Source organism: Agelaius tricolor, unplaced genomic scaffold, assembly GCF_023055355.1.
Source record: "Agelaius tricolor isolate 1412-34295 unplaced genomic scaffold, bAgeTri1.0.p SCAF_5, whole genome shotgun sequence".
Classification (NCBI taxonomy): domain Eukaryota; kingdom Metazoa; phylum Chordata; class Aves; order Passeriformes; family Icteridae; genus Agelaius; species Agelaius tricolor.
The window spans coordinates 37455937-37476600 of record NW_027269265.1 but is presented as its reverse complement, the minus strand read 5'-3'; the positions used below and the strand labels follow the sequence as shown (position 1 = coordinate 37476600).

General features: G+C 46.0%; 1 protein-coding gene and 1 long non-coding RNA gene across 2 annotated transcripts in view; both read right to left on the bottom strand.

Moving 5' to 3' along the window:
* Positions 1–7727, bottom strand: part of RPAP1 (RNA polymerase II associated protein 1) — a 38853-nt gene extending 31126 nt beyond the window's left edge. Inside the window, exons 1-5 of the mRNA XM_071427344.1 lie at positions 7668–7727; positions 4401–4677; positions 3378–3526; positions 2760–2852; positions 1244–1424 (exon numbers count right to left, since the gene is read on the bottom strand). Of these exons, the coding sequence (XP_071283445.1) occupies positions 1244–1424; positions 2760–2852; positions 3378–3526; positions 4401–4590 (613 nt within the window). The 5' untranslated portion in view covers positions 4591–4677; positions 7668–7727. The remainder of the gene's footprint in view (positions 1–1243; positions 1425–2759; positions 2853–3377; positions 3527–4400; positions 4678–7667) is intronic.
* A 1741-nt stretch (positions 7728–9468) lies between these two features.
* On the bottom strand, positions 9469–19592 carry LOC139590143 (uncharacterized). The gene is made up of 2 exons (XR_011679264.1): positions 17456–19592; positions 9469–12327 (listed from the first exon to the last, which is right to left on the bottom strand). It is a non-coding gene; the product is annotated as an uncharacterized lncRNA (long non-coding RNA).
* Positions 19593–20664: the final 1072 nt, after the last annotated feature.

Here is a 20664-nt window from a genome sequence, read left to right as displayed (position 1 = left end):
ATCAAATCCCTGTTCAAACAGCAGCAATGACTTGCAACATAACACCAGGAAGATTTGATGTCATTACCACAGTTGTTGTGCATATTGAGCAGAAAGAGATAAGACAGGGTGACCCGGCAAAAGCTTCAGCACACCTCCCACCACCAGCAATTAAACTAAGTATTACAACAAACAAATATGTTGTTACTACAAGAAATTAAGCTCCCCCTCTTCTCTTGCTTCCAATGATCCTGCCACAACATCCTGGCTGAAGAGGCAAAGGCATTTTGTAGTCTCTCTGTCATGCTATTACAGTTTAGAAGTGTTCATGTTCAAGAGGATGATAGCTATATGGCTGCTCTATTTCCCCTTCAGCTTTCTCAGACAGAATTATACATGTCCAATTATAATAGGACATACACTAAGCACAGTATAGTGACCTGGATGGTGGGCTTGTGCACACACAGCACACCTGGCAGTTCTCTTACCAATTCTCTAACAGGGGGCAGGGCTGACACAAACCTGAGCCTAATGGTGATAATCTTCAAATGACATCTCGCCTCTATTTAAATGTGAAAAAGAGCATGTCAGGGTAAAACCCAGACACAGGGTGCTCCTAAGAAAACTGGACTGCCCCAGACAACACAAATAAAAAAAAAAGCCTGGAGATGCTGGTAACAGTTGAACTGACTTCATCTTTCCTTGTCACGTTGCTGTCAGACAAGTAACTGCTGGAGGTGGCAGTGACTCATCAGCACTGCTTCACAGCATTCCTTATGGAGCAAAGCCACAGTCTCATGGCAGCAGATCTGGTGACAGAAAACTGAGCTTTCAAACATTTCAGTAGGAGTGAGAACCCACATCACAGTGGTCTCAAACGCTTTCAACACAGAACCACCCTCTTCCCAAAATTGTCGAAATCAGTGATGAAACAAGAAAAACTTTACATATAACAAACAGAAAGGAAAAGGGGGACAAGAATCTTGAAAAATAAATCTAGCTCCCTGTGTGAAGTAAAAATGAAACCAGAGAGAAAGCGAACCAAATTTTTAGAACCATCTCAGAATTTTCTCCTTAGAATTTTTTGTTTGCATCTCAGACCATTTCAAATCATAGCCACAATACAGACATTCCAACTGACCTTGAGATTCCAAAACTGAGAACAGCAATGCTACCCTAATTTAAAAACGTGGTGGGCTGACGTTATGGTTACTAAGACTATGTAAATACGGTCAGCTGGATGAGCAGAACCTTCTCCACTTACCACCCCTGCTGCCGGGGAGAGGCGCCTCGCCCACGGATCCCACAGGATCCAAGGCATCCGGAGCAGCTGATCGTACTTCCACGCACTCGGCAGCAGAGGGAGCCGTCGCTGCCTTTTCAGCAGCTCTTTTTGCTGCCATCTTCTGTGCAAAGATGCTTTTTTTTCCAGATCCCAGCTGCACCTGCAAACGGGGAAGCCACGTATTCACTTTTCTATCCAGAGTCTCCCTACACACCTGCCACTAACAAATTTATAGATGTGATCCTAAAGACACCCTCAGATCAGACTTTGGGACACGATATAGGGAGGTTGCTGGCAGTCACCTGTCCCTTTCTGCGCACATGTGACAATTTTTTAGCACACAGTTTACTGCTATGACAGAGAGACAAAGACATGAATGATTTGGCATCTAGAAAAGGAAGATGATTAATTATAAGTGAATTCAAGCAAGGAAAATACATCTAAAATGTCACCAAACACAATAGTTACAGCTTTCCTGCTGTTCAGAAGCTCTGCATAGCTGAATACCTTGGATTTCTGAGTATAAATGGGCTGTACTTCACTGTGCTCACCACATGCTTGGAACAGACTTCTTATAAGGTAATTAGTGAGCAGCAGGGTGAAGAGATCTACACAGTAAAGTGGGAGAGTAGTGCTAAAATAATCCTGGTTAAATTACTGTGTTGCTTGCCTAGATAATGGAAGGGCATGGCTCTGAACAGCCTTGCACAGGGGATGCACAGGAAATCCAAAGGAGACTAAGCAAAAAATCTCTTGCATGTCTCCAGCCCAGAGAAGAAGCTTAAAAGGCAGTCTGAACATTTGGTAGCTGCTTTGAGCACTTCTACATCAGATAAGCAAAACTGGTAGTTTAAAAAGTATTACTCTCACCTTTCAAAAAAGCTGTCCTTCAAAATAAGCTACGTCCTCAAAAGCAACCACAGCCTGTCAATCACATATCAACTCCCAGCATCTGACTCCCACTCAGCTAGCAGTCCTTGCTACTACAGCAATGACTGATAATAGCAACCATGGCTTCCAGTTTTACAGCCTCAGAAAATAATTATGTCAAAATCAAAAAGCACTGCTAAAGATAACCTGATCAACCATACTCCAATGTTATGGAGGAGAAATCAGGTGCGATTTCAATAAGAACCTGGTGGACAAAGCAACAGAGATTGCTCCTCAGAGAAAAACAAGCAGAACAGGATCAATTCTATTACAGCACTGCAGATTTGACCCACCTTTATAAAGTTAGTTGAAGAAGGCTAAACCAAGAAGATTCTAATGTTACTTAACTGCAGGGTATGGAGTAGCTACTCATTGGCAGCTTGGTAGAAGAACCCTCTCCTTCACTCAGGTGGCAATGCCACAGATATGTTGAGCTAGCTCATAATCTTCAGCATACTAAATTGGTTATTTTGACTACTACCAAGCCCCACTAAGCATTAGGATTTAATGGGAGAAAGTTTAATTGTTAACAAAGGTAGCATAAAACATCTGCTCCTAATCTTACCTCACTTTTTATCTCGGAGCGGTGAAATGTCCTTGGGAATGGGTCTCCCGTGGGCACTGGCATGGTCACTGCTACTGCACTGGTGTCTCGTTCCTGAAGAAAAAATTCAAACTCAATAGCCAGACATGTATGTATCATTTAACTGACAGCAGGCTCAAAATCTCCCTGCTCTGCAGCTCACACTGTCATCAGGCTCAGAATACCTTGTGCTTATTCAGAGACAAAGTGAGGCTATTTTCCAAAAGACTAGGCTGCCAAACTCCATGCATCACTCAAAGAATCAGATAAAGGAAAACCTAGGCCAGTGCAAAGCACAGAGAACATCCCCAGTAGAGTCCAGAAACTCACCCAAATCCACACTACAGCATATGCCTGCATGCAATCAGTGTGACCTGTAGGCTGTCAGGTCTGGAAGGTAGATCTGAAACTATATTTAACTGACAAGAAAAAAATACATCCAAAGAGCTTTTTTCTTTCAAGGTGCTCCAGGACACTGGTCTACAGTGCTGCTTCATTACACTGTAGAATTAAAATGCAGCCACAGAGCCCTTCATCCCTGCTTAGTTCAGAGCATTCAAATAAACAAACACTAGATCATCACACAAAAGACAGACATACAATAATTTTGCTGAGGACTGCTGTAATGTGTCGATCATGACTCTCCAATCTTTCCTCTGGATCTTCATCCTCAAAGTGGACACTAGCACTTTTGATCTTGGACTTTTTTGGAGGAACTGGAGTTAGAGCTGGGAGAGTATCAGGAAAACCTGAGGAGGGGAAACAATAACAAGGAAAACAAGTTATTGTGTACAACCACTGTGCAGTAGGTACCAGACCAAAGCCTCCTAATACACCTTTTATTCCTCTGATGAGAAATAAAGATAAGGAAGCAATAAGACGCTTAAGATTCCCCTGTCTCTAAGTTAAAGGGTGTAGTGAAGAGAAACATGCTTGAAGATTCTATTTATGTATTGGCACAAGGTCTTTCCAAAGAGCTCCATAAGCAGGAAAGGGTACTGAGATCTCACTGCAAGTATTAAGTGAAACAGCAAGGCTGTATAGAAACAAGTATTGTCCTTGCAGGTTGTGTTGAGGCATAAAACAGCATATTTCTGCTGCAAACTGTTAAATGTGAGGGATTTGTATGATCATGAACAAACTCCTTTCCACCTGCTATAAGTAGATCATATTTCCTCTACCTGGAAGAAAGTACTGTAAGATTTATATTGCTGCTTTTAAAAAAGCACCTTGTGCTTCTGAGATCAAGCACATGACAAAAGTGTTAGAGCTACTATTGATAGAGAAAACAAAAACAAGCCAGATCTGCTGGCTGAAAACTGGAGCAGCTAGGAGAGGTAAATCTCAAAGACACTGGGTCTGGATAGCTGGCAAAATAAGCAGTGAGAGTTCAACAGCACAAATTACAGAAAACACCTCTTGCTGGCAAGGTACCACAGAGAGCTGATAAATGTGGACCAAGGCAACAAAGGTGGTCCTACTGGATGCTAGCAGCATTGGACAAGCCAATTTCCAAGGCTAAGGAATAAATAATACTGAAAGAAGGGCACAAAGGCAAGGGAAAAGCAACACTAGGTTGAGAGACAGAGAATCTTAGTAATTCAAAGAAACAAATGAATTTACCATCCAACATGACTACATCTTTGCTGTCCTGGAGCGGGGGTCTCTCAGCATCTGTGCTCCCTTCCTTCCCTTTCCTCTTGTCTGCTTTCTTCACAACCTTCACTGCAGGTGAAGCTCTGGCTGCCAGGAACTGGTTCTGAAAGCGCAGCAGGTCTGCCTCGGACTCCCCAGGCTTTGGTCTAGACAGCATGCTGCCTTCCTGATCTTGCAGCCCAGCCACACTTGCTTTTCACACAGGACTCCAAATCATGGAAAATGGGTAACACAACTGGATTTCCTGGAGATAGGATGGGGACAGCATGGGAAAACTCATTTTTGTCCCACTCTTATGTTTCTGTACATACCACCGCTACATAAAACCGCTACTTCAGGATCACCTGAACACAAACACTTAAATGGGAGTCCCACACAAACGGAATCCTGTTCTTCACTGCTGAACAAAGGTTACTTGACAAGCCTGCACAAGGTCTGTCAGCCAGCTAGGAGCAGAATGGCATCCAGCCAGTAAAAAGACAGACAAAAAGTGCATCACTGCCAAAATGCCAACAACAGGGCCTGGGATTTGCAAAGTCAGAGTAACATCTTGTCCAAGATGATAATTGAGCAACTCAAATCCAACAGATTTGAGTTGCTCAATTATCAACACCAGCCAAGAATCTCAGAGGCACAGTATCACATAAACATCCCCTTCCAGCATACCATCTCCTCCAGATCCCTGGCAGGATGCAAGAGACTGTCCACATAGAGCTGGACAATGCACTCTCTGACACTGTTTGCTCTCCTTCTCACTCAGATCTCCCAAGTGAAAAATGTCTTTCTTCCTCATGTGGACCTCCTGTTCTCATTCTCTTTCACTGGCCCCTTACTGGCAGAAGCTGTGCTATTTCCAAGCATCTCCATTCACTGCCCAGGCCAATTTGGGGTTGAAAAACAACAGTGAGATTAATACAGACCTTTTCACACCGTGCATACGACAACTCAACAGGAAGGCAACTACTCCACCTCCCATCTACCAAGCAGAAAAATATTGGTGACTCTTGCTCCCCACATCTGATTCTCAGAGCCTGGGACCAGCAATCCACTTCTCACAGGCAGCAAGTAAACTGTTCGCAAATACATTTCATTGTACTCCTAGCATAAGCACACACCTACTTGCTGTTTATTTTTGGAGCTTGCTGCCACAACAGGGCTCCCACAGCCAGACTTCACTTGCTTGGACCCTCTTTGATATCCATAAGGAGCAGAACATGCATCCCAAGCCAAGTGTTCCCTGCCCTGTCATCACAGCCTTCAAAGCCCAAAAGAGGAGGATGCCTGCTTTAACAGGCACAAAACACACAGTTGGAAGTAAACACTGCTCCTAGGCTTTCTGCAAGAAGCCTCCTCCACACAGAGCTCTACATAAACTTGTCCAAGTCTCTCCCTACCAAAACTTAATCAAAAAATACAGAACCCCTTCAAACTGCCTTTGTTTCTTGGGAAAACTGTCAGCACAAGAAGACAACCAAGCAGCCTTTGTTAATCAGGTGGGATGGTCTTCCAGGAACCTCCTCAAAGGCTTTCCTTCAACACACGTGGGACCTGCAGACAGAATGAATGCAGGGAAAACTCTTGGCTTTCTTCTTAGGGCACCTTTTCCCATGTCCCACGGAAGCCAATGCAGCACATCAACAACACTCCCTTGGCCATCAGGAGTCCTCATTCCTACCCACCAGAGCTCAGAGAAAGCACACAGGACTAACAAACTAACAAACTCCTGAGGATCAGCACTAACCCCAGCATCCTACAGCCTGGTTACCTCCAGCCTTGCAACTGGCTGCTTAAAAGCTCACCATACACCATCTGTTTGCCCAGAGGGACCTCCAGCCAGTCAGCACAAGCAATACACTGAGATATTGTCCTAGGAACACAGGTAAGGGATCAGAAATGCTGTCCAAGGACTAGGAGCACCTCTGAACTCCACTACATAGTCATTGCTGTGTGGACACACTATCATCTTACTTGATAAAATCCAACACTGGTAGGCTTTTTAATTTCTTGTGGTTCGTCTGCATTTACAGTGTATTTTTCTTCCTCAGCAGCAGAGCCCAACATGCAAAGGGAGATAGTTACATTTATGAACCAGACACAATCAAAAGAGAATGTATATGTTGATGCTAAAAAAATCCTCTCTGACTGCTACTGTCATTTGTGAACCTTGGGGAAGGCCTTTTTACCCATTCTGAAGTGTACAGCTTTGCATCATTTTGATAAAGTTACCAGATTTGGGCGAAAGAGGAATACAAGATCCTGCTGTCACAATAAGTGTCTCAAATTAACCTCTTCAGACCTTGTTGGTTATCGCAAGAATTTAAAAGGAGAAGCAGAGAGTCTCTGCTCTCAGTCTCTTCTGGGCAGCCCAGCAGCCAGTGGAAAAGCACAATTTCCCCACTTGAGATCAGCAGGCAATGAAAGCCTCACTCAGGATTATTGGCTCCTTTGCAAAATGGTGACATGCATTCTCTGTTTTCTGCAAATGCTTTCTGCACACAATGCTGTAATGCCAACAGTCTTCTTGACACTTTCACTTGCTACAGAGAAGGCAGACACTGGAAAGACACTCCTCACAGATGAAAAATCCTAGCCACAAGAGTCAACTGCTGCAAGAAATTCTCCTCAAAGAGCCTCCACATCTCATGCTGGTCACAGAAGACTCAGTGACTGTGACCCTGCCTGTCGGGCACACACCGTGTGCATGCACACAGCACCTTGCCAACAGAAACGCTGCTGTCCCAGCTTGTCTCGAGAGTCTCTGCAATAAACAGGAAGCAGAACAGCGCAAAATAAAATTAAAAACAACAGCTGCTATCAACACACTGAAGAATTGATGCGTGCCAGCGTTCCCATCGCGTTCACAGCCCTGATGGACTTACACAAACTACTCTGAATCAAGTCTCAACCAGCCAACGGAGAGACTCGGCCTGGCAAGGCCTCTCTGATGGGGGCAGGGAGGGAAGGAGAGAGGGAGGGAGGCACACAGCGGCACAGATCCCGCAGCACCTCCCTGCACGGCGGGCACGGCCACTGGATCGGCGGCCGCGCGGAGCCCGTAGCCGCGCTCCTCTTTACACCAGGGTAAAGACAAAGTGCTGGGCCCCTGCCGGCTACACCGAGCGAGGCCGGGCCGGGCCGGGCCGAGCCTGCCCCGCCGCCGCCGCGGGATTACCGCGGGCAGGAGAGGCCCCGCGGCCGCCACAGCCCAGCCGCCACAGCCCGGCCGTCACTCACCTGCGCGGCGCCGCCGCTCACGCCCGCGCTTCCGCCCGACCGGCGGCGCTTCCGCCTGGCTGCCGTCACTTCCGCCCGGCCCGGGCCCGTCCCCCGGATCCTGGCGGGGCCCCAGAGCCGCAGCTGTGGGTTCGCCGTGCGCTTGTGCGGCCCGGGGCAGCTCCGCCGGTGCTACCCTGGGTCCCAACACCGGCACCTGCATCCCACAGCGAGTGTGTGCACACAGAAACGCATTCATGTCCACGCAGGAGCTGTGCCAGAGGGCGTAGCCGGGCCCGAGACCGGGGGGGGGGGGGTGTTTTGGGAGAGCAGATGCATAAAGCTCTGTGAACATGGCTGTAATTCATTATTCATGACTTATTGTTTGTAATATGCGCCAAGCTTTATTAGAAACTATGAGAGAGCTGTCAGAACTTTCAGGAGCTTTGATTTTAATGTTGGTTATTGATTTTAGTGCTTGGTCAACTTTCAGCTCTTTTTAAAGAACGAGTCATTTTTGGAAGGCACCACAGTTGATCATCTGGTCCAACCTCCCTGCTCAAGTAGGGTCATCCTAGAGCACAGGGCACAGGATTGCATCCAGGTTCTTAAATATCTCCAGTGAGGGAGATTCCACAACCTCTCTGGACAACCTGCTGGTTGTCGGTCACAGGTACAATAAAGAAGTTCTCCTTTATGTGCAGGTGGAACTTCCTGTGCATCCGTTTCTGCCCCTTCTTTATTTGTCCTATTTCTTGGTACCATTAAGAAGGGCTCTGCTTCATCCTCTGACACCCTCCCTTGAGATACCAATAGGCACTGGTGAGATTAATAATTACCTGGGGAAAAAATCTCTGAGCATGAGAACAGGCACAGATTCTCACTCGGCTTGGACTGGACCAGGTGGGCTCACTGTTTGGGAAGGACTCACCACAAAGTGCCCTGATGCTGTAAAAAAAGTAAGCACTTTTTCACTGTTTGAGGCGGGGGGGGGGGGGGGGGGGGGGGGGGCGTTAAACCTTTAGAAAGCTGCAATACTACTTAAAAATTACAGCCAGAAACACATTTTATCCTTTATGACCACTGAAAGCACTTAAATCTCTAGATTTCTGTTCATTTTCAGGCCATGCATCAGAGCACCAGAGGTTTACAGAAGGCTGGGGCAGGTGCAGTGGTGCCAGCAGATTTCTCTCTGCCCCTTTGAGGCTTTCCTGGGGCTGAACTTGGGAATGCTTTCCCATGCACCCCATGGGCACAGTTCAGTTCTCCCAGCTGGACAGTAAGGCAGGGAGGCCGTGGCACTGCTTGCCTTGGAATGTGTTTGGGTGAAGCACTGGGGCTGCTTAGACTGTCTGACAGCTGCTTATGGTTCTGGCTCAAGACAGCCATGAGCATTTTCCCTCCCTGACTCCTCTCACACTGGCTGCACAGCTTCTGTGGCCACACACACAGTGTCTCTTAGCGTGCAGGTGAAATGAGGAAACAAATTCTTTTTGCCAGAAAGACATACCAATAGAATGTATTTGATTTTAATTACTGCAAGACAGGAATGCTTCCCATCAGAGCTGCCAGAGTTGTATGTATCTTTCCTTCATTCCATCAATTATTTACCTTCAGTTTTAATAATACAGTTAAGGGCACTATATATAGCTTCTGCTCTATCAATAAATCATGTGTGTGTGTCTTCATATTTATCTTATGAAATTATAAGTACCAACATGCTTGCATGGATTTGCTAAGGAATTCTAGCAATGGAATTCCCAGCAGTGCATGTCTTGGAGTCTTTGGTGGTGAACTCAAATATTCTTCACTCGATGAGAGCTATTTTATGGGACTTTTTATGAGATTTTTGTTTTTTTTATTTTATGAGCTCACCAGTCTTTTCACAAATCCCAACAATCTCCTTCATCCCCTTCTTATAGCTCTGTGCTGATTTAAAACCCAGTGGGAATATTAAACCTACTTGAGCTGCTCCCTTTCCCCTGCCCCTTTCCAGCAGTGGAGGAAACACTAGGAGAGATTATAAATTGGAATCACAGTTTACTGAAAAATTGCAATAAGCACAACAATATTAATAAAAGAGTGTACAAAAGAGAGACAATAAAAGAGTGTACAAAAGAGAGACAAAAGGATATTCACTACTGAACAAACAAAAATACTTCCCAAAGACCACATCCAGTGTGGTTTCCAAGAAAAAGGCAACATGATGGCTGGCCCTGTGCTGGGCAGCATGGAGTATATGCAAAAACAAACGCAGAATGTTGGAAAGGCCTGCAATTTAACTTTTCCCACTCAGACTGAAAACAATGGAAGAACAGGGACAAGGCAAAACCTTCAGACCTGGCAGGGCTCTGAAGCAGGTCAGAGGACCCTCCTTCTCGGCCTGACTTTGTGGGAGCGGGACTGGAGAGCTTGGCGGTTCCAGCAGCTGCAGCCTGGGCTCCACATGGCTCAGCTGGGCTCTGCCATGCTGCTGCTTTCTCTCCTTTCTTTTTCTTGGAGCAGCTCCCCAGTTCTTGGGCTCACCAGCGCTGTCTTTGAGCACCAAACCAGAAAAGCCACATCCCCAAGCATAGCAAAAGATGGCCACCCTTCCACTTCCAGCCCCTGACTTCCTCCTGCTCCAACCACATTCTTGCCATGACATGAATGGTATGGAATTATATAGTGCTAGAAATTCTATCCCTTTCCTCTATAACCATAATGAACTCATCACAGTTCAACATGAGTTCCTGACCTATCATCAAACCCAAGAATCCACACAGCATTATAAGGTCAATGCACACAAGCCACCTTCCCCATCCCATAAATCCAAGGCACTTTAGTACATGTGATCCACAATCCAGGCTCAGTCCATCAAACTAGTCCTTGGGTTGCATTGCTTGAAACAGTTCTCCTGTTTGCTCAGCAATCTCCTTCATCTTCTGACGTGCCTCTTCTATGGTGGTGCTGGTGTTATGAACAGTGACACAACATTCTCCATCCGTTAGGTTTAGCATCCCACACACTCCATTCTCTTTCAACAACAACGTATCTATGGCTAATCGGTTCTGCAGGGCCATTTCCGATGCCTGCGGGGCCTGCATGTTCGGTTCCCTGAGTGAGCGTCCGGACCAGTTGCTTAACGCATGGACTTGCCTAGTTAAGTTCTCCAAGACATACTTGTTCCTCTGGATAACTCCACTGGACACAAAAAATGATTCTAAGTCTAAAGCAACATTTTGTCCCCAGGTGTAATAGTCAGGGACTTGAATCCCCTGAATACAGCCTTTTGCATCTGTTGGATTGTGGATTTCTCTCCGCACTTTGTTGTTATGATAAAGTGTATAATTGAACGTTTTAGATGGACACATGGTAGGAAACCCAACAGTACACTGCAGCCCAGCCATATCATACATGTTCAAGTGGGAATACATTTTCCCATCTGAACATGCCCATACCGTTCCCCGTGGAGCTGGATATTTGGCTTGTGAACACTGATACAGGTCACCTTGGGGAACTTCCTGTGCTTCACTACTTGAATTCCAGACCCTCCTCTGGTCAGGGCCGTGTGTAGTGGGAATGCCACAGGATAGCGCTGTCTCTGAATTTTCATAAGACCCATTGCATCGGGTGTCTTGGTTTAGATAGCCGTAGTTGGGATAACCCCAACAGGTACACATGTCCCGGATAAAAGTTCTCAGCTCCGAGATGTACCAGGTTTCTATAGGCTCACCTGCTCCTGTGGTACAATCTAATATACGGGAACAATTCAGAAAGGACGTCTCTGATTTACTTTGGGTAAGGCTTCTACGGTTCCTCACTTTCCAACAGATGCTCTCTCCATTAGGTAGTGTGGTCTGATGATCCTTACAGTCTGATTTCTCCACTTCCCATTCTACTATTTTCCCTGTGGGGACCCTGGAAGCCCATTGTAGTGTAGATGCAGGATCAAAGATTTGTTTCAGAGACCAGGCCCACTCATAATTTGTTCGGTTAACTTGCTGTGCAATTCCTGGGTTATCAGGGATTTGTATACACCATCCTGCATCCCAATGTAAATTGTACTCATGTTCAAAAAACCCACCCTCAGCAGGAGAATCCCACCACGGTACCACCGTGCAAGGGATAGAAGTGACATTTTGCAATGTCTCAGAAGGGTTGGTGTCTAATAACCGATAGCATGTTTGATTCCATAAATCGCTCCAGGTAGAGTCCCGTGGGAGCTGGTAAAAGGCGTTCTTGTATTCTACCCATGTCCCATTTGCATCCCACTGTTGTCCTTCTTTCTGGTCTAGGAACTGGGACTCCACCATCCCCCAGGTAACATTTCCTCCTGTTTTTTTAAGATTATCCAGTTCTCTTGTTAATATTTCTGAAAAATTTAACCAAATCATCATAAATCTAAACCCCTCTGATGCAGAGTTGGGGAGGTTAATACATATTCCTTGATTTGTATGATTCCAAATATGCATAAATCCTTGTATCAACTCCCAAGCTAAATTTGGTTCAGTACTCTGATTTTCAGTCGCTTGAGACAAAATCATACATCCATAACATAAGAGCAAAAACTTTTCCCACACCATTTTTTTTGCTAGTGAAAAGGCAAAATAGGCTTAGCAAAATCAAATTAAAAAATACACAAAATGATCCGTCCACTCAAGAGTTGAAAGCATAGGTCCAGCAGTGGATTTCAGATAATCTGTAAAACATATACATGCATAAAAACAAAACACGATTAAAAGGAGGGAACAATCCACCATCTGGCAGGTAAGTTAAGTGGCTTTTTTAAGGTCAGGGGTACCAATCCCACTCTTGGTAATTCTGCCAAAACCAGCTGTCCTAACTAATGGAGAGGATTTGCAGGGTTTTTAGTTTCTTTTGTTCCAGGGAGCATGGGTGGGGATGAAGACAAAAGGCTGTGAGTTATAGGCACCCATTAACTCCCCAGAAGCTACTGACTCTATCTACCCCATTTGACACCCTCTTGCCCATTCAGGTTCATGAGGTTTCAGGTTCCTCTTCAGGAATCCACGGGTGCATTCGACAGCCTCATTTGCCTAGGGGTAGTATGGAGTGTGAAAGGTCCACGGGATTCCTTCATCTTGTGCCCACTCTTGAACCACCCTGGTGTGGGAGGATAGATTGTAGGAGAATAGAGACAGCGCTAAAGCAATCTCACCCTTGAGCAGTTGCAGCTGTACTTATTACCAAAGAGTAGGAACAGCCCTGCCCTTAATAGGCCACAGCTGTGTCCAATAAGGATGGGTGTTATAAAAGAGTGGGTTAGGTAATTAAGAAGAGAGCTGGAGTTTTTTGGTTATGCTGTGAGGAGGAAGGGGCAGGTGGTTGTGCAAGGGCTAGGAAAGAGTCAGCCGGCTGTGCAGAAGAAAAGAAAAAAGGAGTCAGTGTTGTGAGGAGCTGCCCCTGGAAACTCACAGAGAGAAGGGATAAAAGTTTTACAGTAAGACAATAAACTGGTGCCAAGCACCGATGCCAACAATTGGTGACCTCTACAGGAATGAGTCCTGACACCCCGGCAGTAAAGTGACTACTGTTGGATTGGAGGGACTGGGGCCATGGCAAATAATTAAACCATAGCTTCAGTCCCTTTATGGTGCTGTGCCCTGCTGCTCTTGCTACTGCCTCAGCTTGAGTGAGCTCAGACAATACTTCCACTCTGACTTCAGAAAAGGCCCTATATAGTCCACCTGCCAGGTCTCCCAGAGGACTTTTCCGTGTCCTTAGTGAAGGGATGCTTCCTGCAATGGGTGTTGTTTCTCTAGTCCTGTACAACACTGGCCACAGACTGAGATGACAGCATTGCACAGTTCCCAAGTGACAGGCCACCCTGTGTTACCAGCTCCCTTAAAAATCCTTAAATCCTGAATGGTCTCCCTTGGCATGTAACCACTCTAGCAGATGTTTCCATTTTTCTTTTCCCTTTACTGCCGTATCTGCTGCACAGGTCACTGAACCTACCTGATTATTCAACAGGTGAGCCCGATTATCCCTCTTCTGATGGGCAGGATTTCATCCCACCGAGAAACACTTTTGCTTAACAAATTTAGGATGTCTTCCCATTTCTCTCACTGCCATACTGGCAACTCAAAAGATCCCCCACTCTTTTGTTCATAAAATGGAAGCCAATTGGTGCATCCCTTAAAAACAGCACTGGGGTTTGTATAGAAAAATGCTGGTTCTTTAGGGTCAGCCTCTAACAATCACCCTGCTACTGATCTACCTACCTACCCTGCTAATAATCACACAGCTACTGATTCTCCCATCTCAGCACTTTCTTCTCCCCTTGTCACAATTCTGTCCCCTGAATCAACATGCAGAACACTGCTCAGTATTTTTCTCTCTTTTGGAGGATGCCTCAGTGAACTACATGCGTCTCAGGCGGGGCTCAACTTGAGGGGTAGGTTTTATATAAGAAGGGAGGCTCCTGGTCCAGCAGACTACCAGGCAATTCCTGCATTTGGATCACTCTGGGTGCTCCCTCCTCTATCTGAGGCATATGGCAGTGATGATGTAATTGTTCATACCACCTTCTTACTGCTTCTCCCTGCACAACCCCACACCAGGTGGGGTTCTGGCCAGTACAGGTTTCAAGACCTTGAAAGGTCCCACTAGAATAATTGGTTTCTGCCATATTACTTCTTCAGCTCCCTGTAGAGCTAGACTAGCCACAGAGGCACTTCTACCAAACTGAATAAAGTTTTTTTCATCTTTAGCACTGTGCAAATAAAACCTGACAGGGCAAGTTGGAACCTCAGGTCTCCATTGCCACACAAGCATCGATAATCCATGAATTGCAAAGCCCCATTTGATATGAAGTGGACCTGTTGGATGCATTGGTCCTAAAACTTCATATAACCCAGCCTCAAATATTAATAATTTTTAGACTTCTGTATGGACAGGGATCCAGTCACAGGTGGTCCTCTGGGGTGTTAAATCATGTTAAGGATGGGCTATGATGGAGAAAGCCAGAATGTGTTTTCTCCAAATTATCAGCAGGGCAAGGGCATGTTGTAGCTCCTTCTTCTATCCAGGAATTTCAATTTGCTCAAGGGAAGTCAAGGTTTTGGGGTGAACACACACTGTTCCTCCCTTCCACCATACTCCCAGAAGCTTTACTTCAGAAGATGGAGTTTGCTCCTCTTCTGCTCAAATTTGAAAACCTAAATTTTCAGGGTGAAAATTATCTCTGTTTGGGTTTGTCCTACTATTGTGGGATTGGGGCTGCCTACCAATATATTGTGAATGTACTGATCTGCTTTAACTCCCTCCATGGGCATCACTACAGAGCACGCTATCTTCTCCAGATCCCAGCATTAACATCCCTGGCAGGATGCAAGAGACTGTCCAGACAGAGCTGGACAATGCACTCCCTGGCACTGTTTGCTCTCCTTCTCACTCAGATCTCCCAAGTGAAAAATGTCTTTCTTCCTCATGTGGACCTCCTGTTCTCATTCTCTTTCACTGGCCCCTTACTGGCAGAAGCTGTGCTATTTCCAAGCATCTCCATTCACTGCCCAGGCCAATTTGGGGTTGAAAAACAACGGTGAGATTAATACAGACCTTTTCACACCGTGCATATGACAACTCAACAAGAAGGCAACTACTCCACCTCCCATCTACCAAGCAGGAAAATATTGGTGACTCTTGCTCCCCACATCTGATTCTCAGAGCCTGGGACCAGCAATCCACTTCTCACAGGCAGCAAGTAAACTGTTTGTTAATACATTTCACGCTAATTTCAGCCACTGATCAGCACTAATGCTGCAGATTTGGCACCCTCCCACCCTCAGTATGTTAAATAGTGTGTGCATATTTGATTTCTTCCACTTTTAAAAACCAAGCAGGATTCAGGCATGATTTATTGAAAAGTTGGAAAGGAAAAGTGGACTTGGATTTTTAAAATTACCGTTATCTGCCATAGGGATAGGCAGAACACATGAGAAAATGCAAAGCATGGAAACAAATCCCTGCCCCAATCTCAGACAAAAACAGAGTTCAACCATTGTGCAGGCACAGCCACTGCCCTGAAGCCATAGTTTCCCTTATACTATTACTATAATTGATTGTAAAATATGTAGGGAGAAACCTTGTGGGAAAGATGCTCAGAAACAAGAGTTACTGCCTGTAACTCTTAGGTAGAATTTATGACCTACCCTTGGAATATTTATCCTGTTTTCAGGGATCTCATTCTTGACCAAGGCTGGTTAAGTGAGATGCTCTTGGTTCTGAGAGAAAAAAGGGGGCCAGGATGTTTTACATTTGTTTATTGGTTTTATGCAAGGTATTGGTGTAAAGCCATCCACCAAAGGCCACTTCAGGGTAGGAAGGAGCACCCTGCTATGGTACCTTGCTACTGTCAGGGAAGGGACTAACCCAAAAACACCTGGGATCTCACTGTGGCTCTCACTGATGCTGAGAATGCAGAACCACTCCCTTTCAGCCCACTCCACTCGCAACTGCACAGCAAAAACTGAAACCTCCACAGACAGCTCCTTCTTTTTTTTGTGTACTCCTAGCATAAGCACACACCTACTTGCTGTTTATTTTTGGAGCTTGCTGCCACAACAGGGCTCCCACAGCCAGACTTCACTTGCTTGGACCCTCTTTGATATCCATAAGGAGCAGAACATGCATCCCAAGCCAAGTGTTCCCTGCCCTGTCATCACAGCCTTCAAAGCCCAAAAGAGGAGGATGCCTGCTTTAACAGGCACAAAACACACAGTTGGAAGTAAACACTGCTCCTAAGCTTTCTGCAAGAAGCCTCCTCCACACAGAGCTCTACATAAACTTGTCCAAGTCTCTCCCTACCAAAACTTAATCAAAAAATACAGAACCCCTTCAAACTGCCTTTGTTTCTTGGGAAAACTGTCAGCACAAGAAGACAACCAAGCAGCCTTTGTTAATCAGGTGGGATGGTCTTCCAGGAACCTCCTCAAAGGCTTTCCTTCAACACACGTGGGACCTGCAGACAGAATGAATGCAGGGAAAACTCTTGGCTTTCTTCTTAGGGCACCTTTTCCCATGTCCCACGGAAGCCAATGCAGCACATCAACAACACTCCCTTGGCCATCAGGAGTCCTCATTCCTACCCACCAGAGCCCAGAGAAAGCACACAGGACTAACAAACTAACAAACTCCTGAGGATCAGCACTAACCCCAGCATCCTGCAGCCTGGTTACCTCCAGCCTTGCAACTAGCTACTTAAAAGCTCACCAAACACTATCTGTTTGCCCAGAGGGACCTCCAGCCAGTCAGCACAAGCAACACACTGAGATATTGTCCTAGGAACACAGGTAAGGGATCAGAAATGCTGTCCAAGGACTAGGAGCACTTCTACACTGCACAATATATCAACTGTTATGTGGCCACACTATCATCTGCTGTTGTACACCCTGTCTATATTAAAAGTCTCACAAAACATTTCTGTCATGGTCTGGCCCCTGCCGTGGAGAGTCTGAAAAATCCATCAGCTCTGCAGGACGTTCTACAGGCGTGGCTGGGAGGAGAGATCTCAGACTAAAAGAAAACACCAGAGCACAGAAGGCAGTAAAGCCACAGATTGCTTAGAGGGCCGAGATCCACTTCTGAATCCACCAACTTTAGTCCAAGTGTGAGGCCGGTCAGGAAGGTCAGCTATGACAGTGAGGGACCCTAAGCACCAGTGCGTCACGGCGAACGGATTTACTTTACAGAGAAACGGAGCTGTACAATGCTCTCCCAAATGCTTTCCAGCGGCAGCGTTTAAGCTTTGAGGCAAACGCTGCCACGCTGGGCCGCTGCTCTCAGCAGCTCGGGCCGCCACTCACCTGCGCCGGCACTGCGCCGCTCCCCGGCCCCGCCGCCCTCCGCGGGCGGCGCTTCCGCCCGGCCGCCGTCACTTCCGCCCGCGCGGCCGGGCCCCAGCTGCCCGCGGGGAGTTCAACTGAGTTAACCGAGCGCTCCTCTCGGCCTTTGACGCCTTCATCCCGGCCCCGCTTCCCGGCACTCTGGTCGGGCTGCTTCCGGCCGGCCCCCGCTCCTGGAGGGACGTCCCGCCGCCGAGCCGCGGCCGTAGATTCACCCAACGCTTGTGCGGCCCGGGGCAGCTCCGCCGGTGTTCTCCTGGATCCAAACCCGCACCTGCACCCCACAGAAAGTGTGTGCACACAGAAACGCATTCATGTCCACGCAGAGCTGTGCCTGTCATTACCGGATGGCGTGGCCGGGCCCGAGACCGGGGGTGTTTTGGGAGAGCAGATGCATAAAGATCTGTGAACATGGCTGTAATTCATTATTCATGCCCCCCAGTGCTTCATTTCTTATGGGAGTGAGTCCTTCCCAAAACAGTGAGCCCACCTGGTCCAGCCCAAGCTCCAGTGAGGATCTGTGCCTGTTCTCGTGCTCAGAGAATACACTTCCCAGGTGAAAAGGCTGAAAGTTGACCAAGCACTAAAATCAATAACCAGCATTAAAATCAAAGCTCCTGCAAGTTCCAACAGCTCTCTCATAGTTTCTAATAAAGCTTGGCGTGTATTACAAATAATCAGTCATGGTTTTTATCCCTTCATAAATCTGTGATACTAAAGCAAAATTACAATCAGGAACAAGTTTTATCCAATATGCTCACTGAAAGCACTTATATCTATGGAAACAAAGGTAATCCTTCATTCTGTCAGCAGACAGCCAGCCTTAACTATATTGTCAGGGAAACTGGACTGCGATTAACTCATTAAAAATTGGAATGAAAATTAAATTTTTTTTTAATGCTAGGCAGCAAACATCTCCCTCAGCTTCATGTTTTCTGATGAGCAACCATGTTCCTGACATGGTAAAGTCGACAACTGCACTATTTTAGGTCATTGAGCTCTCCTTGAAGTAGGAATCAACTTGAAGATGTCCCTTTAGGAGCACTACATAATCAAGAGTGACTGTGATTCTAACCGTATGATCAGACATATGATTCTGGCAGAGATGTTTAAGCAGTTAGTGCTGTTACATCTGGTGTGCTTATAGATGCTTCTAGCAGGAGGAATAAATAGATCTGTTCTTAATTACATTTTGGAGATTTGCAGAAGGGAGCCTCAAGAGTGGTTGGAGTGCTTCTCTAGTGCTGCCCTGCCAGACTGCAGTTCATCAGCTGGGGGAGCTCTGCTTTGTGCTCCCTGAAGCAAAAGAAAGCATATTAAAGTCAAACCTAGCTCAGGAATAGCAGTGCCTGCTGAGAAATGGAGTGTCAAATGCTCTGTTTCACTGAAAATAACTGCTACCCCACCACCACCATCTGCCACTTAATATTGTTGTTCCCAATTTGTGCTGATTTGGGATGCAAGAAACACTTTGAAATAATTGTGCAGGTTTCTTGCACTTACACTTCAAGAGCAGCAGCTTCTCATCCTTTTTCTGTGGAACCACCCACCCTCCTGATGGCTCCAGGACTCTGTTGCTACCACAGGTCTGGCTGATCGAAGTGAGGAGTTCAATGTGTCCTTTGGCTCCTAGCTGCCGTTTGTAATCATTGCTTCTGGGGCAGTGAAGGTCAGGTGGGGCTGCTCCAAAATCTATTGAAATCAACAGATTGTGCCTCTAATTGAAGCAAAATGAGAAACCAAGGGTTTAGGTTTTGCATTACTCATCTTCAGGCCATGCATCAGAGCACCAGAGGTTTACAGAAGGCTGGGGCAGGTGCAGTGGTGCCAGCAGATTTCTCTCTGCCCCTTTGAGGCTTTCCTGGGGCTGAACTTGGGAATGCTTTCCCATGCACCCCATGGGCACAGTTCAGTTCTCCCAGCTGGACAGTAAGGCAGGGAGGCCGTGGCACTGCTTGCCTTGGAATGTGTTTGGGTGAAGCACTGGGGCTGCTTAGACTGTCTGACAGCTGCTTATGGTTCTGGCTCAAGACAGCCATGAGCATTTTCCCTCCCTGACTCCTCTCACACTGGCTGCACAGCTTCTGTGGCCACACACACAGTGTCTCTTAATGTGCAGGTGAAATGAGGAAACAATTTTTTTGCCAGAAAGACATACCAATAGAATGTATTTGATTTTAATTACTGCAAGACCCATCAGAGCTGCCAGAGTTGTATGTATCTTTCCTTCATTCCATCAATTATTTACCTTCAGTTTTAATAATACAGTTAAGGGCACTATATATAGCTTCTGCTCTATCAATAAATCATGTGTGTGTGTCTTCATATTTATCTTATGAAATTATAAGTACCAACATGCTTGCATGGATTTGCTAAGGAATTCTAGCAATGGAATTCCCAGCAGTGCATGTCTTGGAGTCTTTGGTGGTGAACTCAAATATTCTTCACTCGATGAGAGCTATTTTATAAGATTTTAAAAGACTGTCAGTCTTCTCACAAGCCCTGAAAATCTCTCTCATCCCTTCTTATACCTTGCCACAAGGCAGTTTCACGTGTCTTTCTAAAATATGGTTTCGGTCTTCCTGAGCAGAGAGAGGCAGGAGTGCCTACAGCTGAATGCTTTCTCATTGGATGGTAACAGGGAAGGGATCAGAACTACAAAAACAATATGGCAGTGCCCTTGGTGGGATTAGAAAGGTAAATCTGCAAATGTAGCAGTATTACCTATGTTGCAGAGATGACAAATATTAGGATGAGCTTTTTAAGAGAAGGTGACCATGGAAGCAGATAATTCTTCTGCTGAGAAGACAGAAACTGAAGTTGAGAACAGAGCAGCTGGAGAGCAGTGTGGTGGGCAGCACGCAGGTCTGCTGGTGAATGGAAAACAAGTTATCATAAGGGATCAGTCCAAGATATAAATTCTACTTTTGTTAGCTTTTTTTAAAGCTGGTGTACTCTTGGGGTGGAACCTGGCATTCCATGACAGCAACACCCCACTGAGTAAAGGGTATCCCTGGGACTAGGTGAAACAGGGCTATTTTAAATCAAATCTCTGCTTTTTCACCAATAAAAACCACACATGCATACTCAATGTGATTTAACCATGTGAGAGGAAAGGATTGTGTATTTTAAAAACCCAAAACTGCAGAGTATTTACTCATCCCTAGTAA